Source organism: Rhynchophorus ferrugineus, unplaced genomic scaffold (genome assembly GCF_030347505.1).
Source record: "Rhynchophorus ferrugineus isolate W39M unplaced genomic scaffold, kcgeb_rfMv2 rfM4, whole genome shotgun sequence".
NCBI classification, from domain to species: domain Eukaryota; kingdom Metazoa; phylum Arthropoda; class Insecta; order Coleoptera; family Curculionidae; genus Rhynchophorus; species Rhynchophorus ferrugineus.
Window position 1 is genome coordinate 49,717,573 of NW_027472583.1, and position 11,699 is coordinate 49,729,271.

At 35.5% G+C, this 11,699-nt stretch overlaps 1 protein-coding gene and 1 long non-coding RNA gene across 4 annotated transcripts in view; both read left to right on the forward strand.

Annotated features, from left to right (window-relative positions):
* Positions 1-11,699, forward strand: part of kay (transcription factor kayak) — a 68,919-nt gene that overhangs the window by 55,991 nt on the left and 1,229 nt on the right. For 2 of the 3 annotated variants that reach the window (XM_076404175.1, XM_076404176.1), the window contains exons 2-3: positions 10,792-11,265; positions 11,432-11,683. In XM_076404175.1, coding sequence (XP_076260290.1) covers positions 10,792-11,265; positions 11,432-11,683 — 726 coding nt within the window. Of the gene's footprint in view, positions 1-8,887; positions 9,589-10,791; positions 11,266-11,431; positions 11,684-11,699 lie in introns of those variants that run through there. The other variant, XM_076404177.1, reaches the window with a different exon arrangement.
* LOC143196485 (uncharacterized) lies at positions 3,977-8,442 on the forward strand. Its single transcript, XR_013005754.1, has 3 exons — positions 3,977-6,079; positions 6,139-8,235; positions 8,334-8,442. It is a non-coding gene; the product is annotated as an uncharacterized LOC143196485 (long non-coding RNA).

An 11,699-nucleotide genomic window follows, 5' to 3' on the forward strand; every position in this document is an offset into this window, starting at 1 on the left:
CCTTTAACATTGGTAGTTAATTTTAAATGTTTGGTAAATTTTAGTACTTTGGCCAGTATTTCGCTGTTTTGTTTTTTCTTAAATTTATCGCGATATTTTTTCGTAAAATATCGATATTTTTTTCGGTGGCCAACACCCCTACTATGGAGTACTTCGATTAGCAGCATCAGCACTTTTATGAATAAAATAACATTAACACTTCACCGTATAATTCCAAAATTTCATTCCTAAATTCAATCAGCAATAAGTAACAAGCATAAATGACAAGATCAGGTATGAAAAATAGATATAATTTATATAACTAATCGGTGTTTCCCTCGTTATTATTTGAACATTCTGAAACTCGCAATTTCAGGTCAAATACTAAAATTGAACTAAAAATCAAAAATATCATTGGGGCGTCAAAATGGAGTACTATTGGTATGAAAATAGGTTGGTTTTCTTGAGTGTTTTCTAAATATAGTGGACCCTAGTTTATCTGTTGATTTATATATCCTTAACTGGGGATACCTGATATCGATTGTTTGCTCATCATAAAATGTCTATACGTAGTTTTACCGATATTTCCTCAGTACAACCCTACTTTTCCACGCAAACTTCACTTGATGCTAGCGGCGTTGAAATATCAAAACAGAAGTTCGATACTCTCGTTTACAACATCGATCCTTCCTAAAAAAATATCGATATTTATTCGGCATCCCTATGCTTATTTCAATTATTAAATAGAACATTCTGAACCTCAAAATGTCTGGTTAAATACTAAAATTGAACTCGCATTAAATATTTCGGTAAGGCTTGACAGGAAAATTAATTAATGGACAGCACTTGTACGTTCTAATATACCTATATATGTTTAACTAGAAAACCATCAGTTTTATATTAATATTATTTAATCATGTGGTTCAACATACGCAGACGACACGGCAGTCTCAGCCTATCATAAAGATCCAGCCATAGCATCAACTAACCTACCAATACACCTAAGTTAAATACAAATATGGCTGAAAATATAAAAGCCAACGAAATAAAATCCAGTCATATAGCTTTTACGCTCCGTAGAAGAACATGTCTAGCAGTCTATATCAGTAATTACCAGCTCCCGCAAGCAGAGGATGCTAAATATCAGATATAAATATAATAAATCTATACTCAAGCCTGTTTGGTCATATTGAATCCAACTATGGGGAATCGCTAACAAGTTCTAATATATCCATATAAGATTCTGTCATATAAGAGTTTCAAAATAAAGTATTGCGTGCCATTGTCGATGCTCCGTACTATGTTTTAAATGAAGTGCAATAAAAGCTCTAAAACCAATAACGAGTGTAATTCAACGTGTTTGTGTGAAGTACTTCGAAAGAGTACAGTACATTCCAATGTACTAACTAATCAACTAAATATGCGAAGTGACAGTGAAGTGCGTAGACTAAAACATCTAACACTATCCGATCTGATTATTGGGCATGTATAGACTTTAGAATAAGACCAATTAATTAAAATAGTACTTTGTACAGGAGGTCACTAATGAAGCGATTTTCTACATGCATGTATATATAATATAAACATAACAAATACTTATTGCCCTGTGGTTGATTGTGGAACTTCTAAGAATAATTTTAAAAAATCGTGAATTTTAACAACATCCATCGATCTCAATCATGTAATTATTATTCAGGAATCCTCTGCATAAAAATATAGTGATTCAAAACATGCAGTAGCCGTGCAAATACAATTTACATGTCTCCAATTTAGCCGTAACCAGTTTAGGTACCGAGCAAAGAACGAAGCGAATAAAAACGGACGGCACAAGCTCTCGCGTCGAATAACAAAAGAACATCATCGGCAACTGTGCGACCAACTGTGATGACTCATCGTCGGCCCCGTACCAGGCCGACCCAGGCGAAGGACCCAAAACATTAAAACAAACAAGAATATGGTCCGACTAATGGGTACCGTTTCCCCGCGCCACCCCCTCCTCCGCCCTGCCGCCACTCGTTCCGTCTCGCTCGCTCGCTCCAGTTTTTCTCCGTCTTTCGCGGGGACCGCGGTACCCGTTCGGTGGCGGGGTACCCTTGAGAACCTTCAGAAGCGTGAAACGAACGACCTTCACCAATTGCGCTGATCGGGCTCGTGTCGCCAGCGGTGAGCGGCGGCCGGCCTGACTAGAGGGGCAACAAAAAAGGAAAATTTCAGGAAGCAGCAAATACCTTAGCGTCGGGTTCCGAGAGGTTGAGTCACCGCCAATACCACGAAGTGCTCCGAATAGTAAAGCGTGTCTTCATTCATCTGGGCCGCGATGATGCAGCGGTTCGTGATGAATGGTTCGGTTCCGATCACCCGCCTCGGGTGTCGTTCGATATTCAGTTTTTTAGTTTTTTACTTGGTTTTGGCGAAGGTCGATGTTTGTTACCTTTGAAACTTTTACGACATTTTGGTGGTGTCGCCCTTACAATATTGGCTTGACACCTATTTAGTTGCTGATATTTGGCAAAAATTAACCTCGTTCGCAAATAGATCTAATAATAATAAAGTGTTGCCTCTTGACTTCCAATGTATCATCTACATAATTATACTTTATTAATGTATGTATTTTGAAAGAGTTCAATACTGTAATTCAACAGAAACATACTATAAGAAATTTTTTGGTTATAGAAAAACAAGATGGCCTGGGTTATACCAATTTTAGAAAGAATGCTATTAAAATATAATTATTTTAAACAAACAGAACAAGAAAAACCTACCATGTCAATACAGCTAGAGTACTCAATTTCTCTAGTAGTTGCACCTCTTGTATTTTTCTCTTGCTAGTGGATCATCTAGTACTCTTATTCGCCTTTTATTGATAATCTAAAAGTATTTATTACTTGTAGCTTTTTTAATATAATAATAAAATATTGATATTTTATTACAACTCTTAATAAAAATAAATTTTTAGCTTTTGGATTCTGCTATTGAAGACGGTTAGTCAATGTATTCATGTAAACATTACTAAGAGATCGCTTACTTATTGGTTCCTAAGGGTAAAAACATAAAAACAAATGTAAGAAATGTTCTACGCCTCCTTGATGCTGTGTATTTAAGAAGGAAGAAAGTTGTACCGAAACCGCCTTTAATAACGAATAACGTAATAAAGAACGCTTACAATTTTCACAGGAAAATATCTTAGTGAAAAAATAGCGTCATGTAATATTTTTGAACGAAAATAAAATCAATTTGAATGGCCCTGATATATATTAGAAGTATTACTATCATGATTTAATAAATGATCAGGTGGTTTTGTCATAATAGACAGTTGAGTGAAAGAACTTTTACGTGTTGGGCTGCTGTTATAGGTTATAAAACACATTATAAAAAATATTATATATAAAAATATTATACGGTTAAATATATTTTTGTAGTAATCAACTGGAATTTTTTTATATCATGTTTAGTTCTTTTTAAAGTTATTTCAAAGTACATATTATTTTTAAATGATTCCTTTGCATAACGCATGTTTACATGTTTTTTGTCACCATATCTTAATTGATGAAAGAATTGGATTGGTCTAAGAAAAGATCATTCAATTCTTCGATTACTATTTTGCTATATTTATTGATACTGTATATTTTCGGCTGACTTAAGACAATTTTACTTCATTCAGATTTATTGTTATGTGTGATGATCAACAACTAAGAATTAATACATATATTTACATATAGAACATACATATTATAGAACTAAGTATGGGCTGTAATTTTAGAAATGCCTTAACAGAAAAATAGAGACAGACTCCTCGGATTTCTACGAGAAATCAATTTTCTCCATAGAATCTAGCCCATGTTAAGTTAAGTGTTACTGACCAACTAGCCATTACCACTTCGGTATGGGTGCTGATGTATGCTGTCTGGATAGAGCCTCTACTTCGTTATGGTTGTGTTTGTAGTCCTGTATTTGTGTTCATTTTTGTTTTGTATATATATGTTTTTAGTCCCTTGCTGGCCCACCGTACTAATGTATAGTCGCGAAATGACAACATCCGTCGCAGCGACAAAAAGACAGAAAATACATACATTTACAAATAACAATGTATAGGCTGTAGTAAAGATCTACACTTAACTTTACTCGTAGAAATCTGAGGAGTCTGTCTCTATTTTTTCTGTTAAGGCATTTCTAAAATTGCAGCCCATACTTAGTTCTATAATATGTATATTCTATATGTAAATATATGTATTAATTCTTAGTTGTTGATCATCACACATAACAATAAATCTGAATGAAGTAAAATTGTCTTAATCAGCCGAAAATATACAGTATCAATCAATATATAAATATACATAACTTTCATAAAGTATATTTATAGAAACGTTAAAAAGTCACTAGTGGTATTTATTAGAAGTACATTCCGTACCACAGCCAATTATAACAAAATCTTAATTTATAATCTAGCAGAAGCGTTGTATATTTTTAACTATTGTGGCTTTGTCATAACCAATTGTGACGCTTATTTTTTACGTATATAAAGACAATCCCATCCCATCCCATCTCGTCATATCGAACGTCACTGGAACCGCAGAATACATTAAAATAAATTGTAATAAAGAAATAAAATAAAATTGACGTTAATATGAAAAATTGTATGTGATATCCGGTTCTCGGTAATGCTTCAACATCAGCAAGTCAATGATGTATTTCAATTTTGTGATACACATTAATTAAAAATATTTTAATTTGTTTATTAAAAAAGGAATGTTAAAAAAATACATGTCAGTGAAAGGAATTTTCATTATTTAACCAATGAAACCTTATAGCGAGAAGAGAAGAGGTTAAAGAAAAATAATTTCTCCTTACATGTTAATGAAAGAAAACCTTCAAAATGAGATTGTTGAAGTAACTGTTATCTATTATATGTTGAGTGACTTGTTATCTGTAGTTAATTTTGATTAGGAGTCCATAAATAAACCAGTCTTGTGTATATTTCCTCGATTGTATGTAATTCGATCTAAATCATTGTCCCGACATTTTACATCATTTGTGGTAACCCAAATTTTTCATATTTATTGGTGAACAGTCAGAATTAACAATGGATTAAATAAAAACAGCACAGACGACTAGATTGACGTCAAATGAAGCGACTCTGCGGATGTGGTGCAACAGATTTTTAATTACGGCACTTCAGTCCAATGTTGAAAATAACCAATTTTAATATCGGGAGATAGATTCGATTTTATCTTAAAATAATTATCATATTTGATTCACGCTATTGATATTCAACTAGGATATCATAGATGTTTAAAAAATACCGATATTTTATTAATTGGTGTATTATAGAGATATGTATATTTCTTAAAAACATTGAATGTGACTAGAATTGTAAAAGATAAATAGGTTGTAAATTTGATCTTGAAAAAAATTAAAACATATCGTTTCGTCAGATTATCTTTGAGAAATGTTTGCTTTTTATACGATTGCTTGTTTGTGTCAATGTTTGCCAAGTGTTCGACAACCTGCTTCCCAGATGGAACTAAAGATGCAGCAATAAATAAATGTGTGCGCCAATTTTGCAACTCAGACAGCGGATTTTCGGGAAAATTGGAAATAGTCCCAAGTCAATCTTATTTTTAAGTGTTCTTTGAAATTAAATTAAAGCCACATAGTCTTTTTTATCTGTATCATATCTAATTATCTTTTGGATATATTAATTTAAAAATATTTTCTGATGGTATTTAGATCTGAAGGCAGTAATCATGAGGTTGAAATAACAGTTGTCTCCTGTAATAAATGCTAAATAAACATAAAACTTTTTAATGTCAACGTACCTTTGTTATTTCTTTTTTAAATGTCACTTAAACAATAATTGATAAATAGGTTTTAAAATATCCAGGAATAATAGAAAAAAATTAAATATAGCCTTATCCCAAAAAGAGTAAAGCTCAAAGAAAATGTATTTTTGCAACATGTAAAGAAAGAAAGCAGTCTCCTAAAACGATCATTAGAGATACTCTTATCTATTCACTGAATGAACCTGTCTTGGAAGTTTTTCCACAGTATTGTTCTTCGATCTAAATCCAAACAATTAATATCTTCTCGGGTAATTCAAGATGTTCATATGTTTTAGTGGGCTACTGTGAATCAGTTTTGAGTATGCTTGCTCCATATAAGTTACCTAATCAGTGAATTAACCAGTCCATTTTGTACCTCGATCTAGACCCTTGTCATAATCATGGGCCAGTTGTTCTTGTCCTTCAAACAATTTTCTGGGCCAAATTATGACAGTATTCATATGACATTCAATATATACCGTCGTTTTTATCAATAAAACGATTAAAAAACGCAATTTCTTCATTTTCGATAAAAAACACTCATTCTACTAGACGATATAAATTATTAGCATCGAACAAGATTAAATTTGAGCGAAACATGTTTCGAACCCAGTCAGTAACGTTCAGGTTATTGATTTCTTCAACGAATTACACGATATCTTGATCGAAAAACGGCATGGTTTGGTATTCGAGCGAATACGTCGTACGCCCCAGCTGGCATTGGAAACTCCAAAAACAACGTATGTGTGGTCTATTGTGTTTCAGGGCTCCGTAGCATTTCTATCTGGTAGGCGAGGACAACAAAAAGACTAACGATTTGTTAGGTGTGATAAAGTAATCAACGTTTTTAACGTTTAAATATAAATTATTGTAATTGTTATGGCGTCTGCATTTTGGGATGCGCGTAGAATAATTTTCGTTGATTACCTTAAAAAAGGAAGGAAGAACCATCAACAGTGACTATTACATAGCGTTATTGGACCGTTTGAAGGGCGAAATCGCCAGAAAACGGCCGCATTTGAAGAAAAAGAAAGTGCTACTTCACCAAGACAATGCACCGTGTCACAGGTCAGTGAAAACGATGGCAAAATTTCATGAATTGGGCTTCCAATTGATTCCCCATCCACCGCATTCTTCAGATTTGGCCCCCAGCGACTATTTCCTGTTCTCAATTCTCAAAAGAATGCTCGCTGAGAAGAAATTTTCGTCGAATGAAGAGGTGATTGCCAAAACTGAGGCCTATTTTGAAGAAAAGCACAAATCGTACTACAAAAATGGTATCTAAAAGTTGGAGGGTGGCTATAATCAGTGTATCACCTTTGAAGGGAATTATGTTGAATAAAAAAAACTAATTTTGCCAAAAAAATGTGTTTTACTATGGTAGGCTGGGGACTTTTCATTTGACCTGTTATACGCAATGTACTACGTGTTAATAACCAAATCAAATAGAAACCAAACCAAGCTCGATATCATGCAGCCTATCTGGAGACTAAATTAAAGAAACTGTTAAAGACGAAGGTAAAATAATAACCACTATGCCGTCAAACGTGGTGTTTTAAATCTAGAACAAAAGAAACTTTATCGCTCGGTATCAAGGTGGCCATGTCGCTAACTCGGAATTTCAATTGTTTTTTTTTCCTTCTAGTATTGTTCTATTTTCTGTAAGAATTCTCGCTTTAACAGACTGAATTATTACCTCACATTATCGGCATTTATAAATTGCCAATCGCGTCGCGAACTTCTTACTATCTACCGCCAACGCCAGTCGTTCTGATGGACTAATTTTCGTAAGACAAAAGATAAATTAGTTACCCGTAATTGCGGTTAAGTGTAACCGAAAAAAAAAGTTACGTGCAGTTGTTCAAAATCAAGGTGGTCACGTCGAAACTTTCGATTGTCTTTTTTTCTGTCTCTCTCTCCTTCGCCCCCGTAAATCAACTTATTTTATAAGATAGGAAGAACATATTTAATTATTTTATTAGCGGCGGTTTCCTTTGTTTATTTTAGCCGACTGATAAATACGTATTTTTCCGGGAATTCAAGGAGCATCGAAAAGGAAACCTCAAGGCTCACTCCATGTTTTTAGTCGGCCACAGCCCTATTGATAACCAAACAAATTACGAGCCGCGTCCGTTGTTCTCTTTTTTTTGTGTGTGACAGCACGCGTTTGATCGTCGTGTTTCTTTTGTTTTTTTTTTAACGGGTGTGTTCGTGTCGATAAAACCACGTTTGAGAGATAAAGATTGTCGAACGTGTCGTTCCTTTGAACGGCGATTATATAAAAATGTTGCTTCAGATTTTAATATGTTGTTTTTATTATAATGTTTGTTATTTATCTCGGTACAGCACATTAGTTTTGTCTAACGTTGGGAACTATCGATTGAAAACGGGCAAAAAAGTAGTCGACTGAAAATAGTAATTATTAATTCAATCAACTGTACGCTTCAACTGTCTTGTGTACATGCACGAATTCCTTCCCGTATTAATTTTGAGAGAGATAAGGACGGAAATAATTGTTGGATCTCTGTGCTATAGAGGTCGGTCATTTAAATAATTTGAAATTGGCAAATGGCGGTGTAAAATTAATGTTATACTTTAGTATTACTTTAAATTAAAAAAAGGAATGAAATAATGATCCCCAAATATTTTAAAAACCCTTATCAACAACTTAACTGTTGCAAAAAGAGACCCAATAGTTGGCAAGATAAGATAAATACAGTCAAAAGTATTTTACTATTTGTCTTTTTTTTTTCCTTTTTACTCTATTACATTACTAAATATTGAAAATTATCCAATATATAATTCCAAGGACTTCTATTACAAAAATTAAAAAATTGCAAACACAAATTCGGCACGTTACAAGGCTAGAACGGCACCGCCACAGCGTTAAAAACCAGTCAGTATAAAACTAGTAACAACTGAAACTATCGGTAGTCGATAGTTCCCAACGCTAGGTCTGTGATTTGTTAAGATTGTAGTCAATTTCTCGTTACGTTGATCGTGTCTCAAAGGCTCTTCGGCATAACTAGCCAATATTTGTCTCATTTACAGATCTCCGAATAAGGTCTAACGAAAAATACTACGACCGTATTCATCCGTCTTATTAACAAGATATTGTTTCATTTTAATGCTACTTGACCTGGTTCAGTATTTCTACAAATACACTGAAAAAAGTCAACTTAACTTCCGAACTAGAAGACCTTCAAAAGATGTGCCGTTTTATCTATCTAGAAAGAAAATCTTCTGGCTTTCTTTCGTATCGGAGCAGATCAAGTGGTGGAGATGTTATAGATGCTTTAATTGTATTTATCTATGTTTTTAATTTGTTTTTATTTATTTTTTTGCGCCAGAGATGCGCCCAATCGCATTTTGGTACCTTTCGTCGCGTCTCGAGAAAGAGCAGAGATCTGTCGCTAGAGCGAAAACGACAAAAACAAACCGAACGCAAATAAACTGATGCGGCGCAGGTTTGGCGAGCGTCGGGACGCTATTTTCGCCCGTCCGTAGGCGTCGGGACCGGTCGCGGTACCGCTGCCCGTCGTCAGTTCTCCCCAGTCTCCGCCACGAAACCGCCGCGATCGGCTCGCCCTCTTCGCGTCGCCCTCCACGAACGAACGACCCCCCCTTTAAACGACGGAGCGTCCTCTTCGCCCTCGCTCCGAAACCACGATCATCCCCCCTTCGACCTCAAAGTCGCACTAGCTCACTCGCAAACGCACGCGTCACCATGGACTATCTGGACCAGAACGACATCACTCACTTCCTCGCCCAGGAGCTGCTTTACCATCAGGTAGTAGCGATAAGCTCGCGTGTGTGTGTATGTGACCTTTTCGGGCGTCGTTGGCAACGACCATCGGCTAATTTTACAGAAAATAAACAACACGCATCACCGGTTATTTTTAGGCTCTATCGTTCACGCCAGATTTTTTGGTTCGGCTTTTTTGTTTGTTTGGATCGACCAGGTGGACAGATCCACCTGGACCATGATAAACGCACGACCTTGAGTTTCTATTATAATTTACACCTACTTCCTCGATAAGTAACGGCGCTTGCCAACAAACGGTCGGGAATCGCTTTTTCATCTCGATATACCACCAAAAAAAGCCTACCTAATTTCCAAGTCTCCTTCCGTTAATTATCACCATGTATTTATTAACAATTACACCAATAAAATTATGGCAGTACACTTAATTAAATATACAAGACGAAAATAATTTCTAAAACTAAGATATAAATAAAACTGTACCCTAGAATCAAACTTACTCTTTGAAATTATGAAACTACGTATAAACTCCAACAGATGGCGACTCACAAGTCATTAAAGAGATCTATGGTGTTTATTTTTAAAACAAATGTATATACATCAAGACTAAAGACGCGAAAATCAGAAAAACGTCAAAACCAACTAATTAATTCTAATAAAAGAAAATCGTCTCAAATGTGGAATGGTTAGCCATCCCAAATGTAGTTTGAAATAAAAAATACTAAAAATGTAAAATGTTTGTTTTTCTTCTCATTATGACATGACTGGCATTTTGATGACGTACATTGCTTGTTTTATTGGATAGACTACATCTCTTCTATCAACATCTTCTATCATCATGGAGAGTGTCCACTGTTGATGTCACAGATCACCCCACCAAGCATCGTCAGTACTAATAATTGTAATAGCCTGAACTCCGTTAATCTTAACTTTTTATCGTTCTCTATAACCAATAATATATAAAGCGGAAAATATTTGAATGAATCGATGTTTCGTTTCTTCTCTGTCATAATTATTATAAGATTTGATGTGATGCCACAGATCACCCCACCAAACATCATCAGTACTAATAATTGTAATAGCTCTTCTATACTCCTTTACTCTTAACTTCCTATCGTTCTCTATAACAAATACTATATAAAGCGGGAAAAATTTAATGTATCGATGTTCGTTTCTGCTCTGTCATAATTATTATAAGATTTCTTTTAACGTCTTGTTTTTTCTTTGCAGTTCATAGCTCTAGAAGGACTTAACTCGGGTGTACCGACAAGAACCACGCCAACCCTCACCCCCACCACCTTACGGAACATCGAACAAACCTTCATCGAGCTGCAGTCGAAGCCGGAACCTCACGAAAACGAAGCAGGCTTCGTTCCACCGCTGGTCCACTCCATCGGCAATAACCAGTACGTACCCGCTTCGGAAGCGGGTGATCTCTGCGTTAATCCGTCGGCGAAGTCACCGTCCATCTGGCAAAACAGCCTGTCTCAGTCCAGTTCCGATTCGAACACGGGCTCGACGCCCCCTCTGATCGTCAAGACGCAAGGCCCGGTCCGTAGAAACATGGGCGGCAGGAAACCGACCAAAATCAGCGATTTATCGCCTGAAGAGGAGGAACGAAGGAGAATCAGACGGGAGAGAAATAAAGCTGCGGCCGCCAGGTGTCGAAAAAGAAGAGTGGATCATACGAACGCATTAATAATGGTTAGTATAGGTTTTTGGAGTTAATATGATGAACTGTAGAATATTATTACAAAAAATATATATAAACCTAAAAATCAAATCTATGTTAAAATATCACTTTTATAACGGTCCCAAATTAATCTTTTATTTGTAATTCAATAACTCATTAAAATCTTATGATTTTCAGGAGGTTGAAGAGCTAGAACAAAAAAGACAAAAGCTCTTGGAAGAGCGCCGGCAGTTGCAAGATATGAAAGATAGCCTAGATTATTTGATAGAAAGCCACCAATCCTCGGGGCAATGTCGTCGAACTACTGACAGTCCTCCGGACGTCAAGCCATTCGATCATATTTATTATGATAAGAATCACGAGAGGGTTAAGACAGAAATTATCGAACCTATGGACGATATTTTTTTACAGCCTTCACCCACCAAAAAGGTAAATATATTTTTAC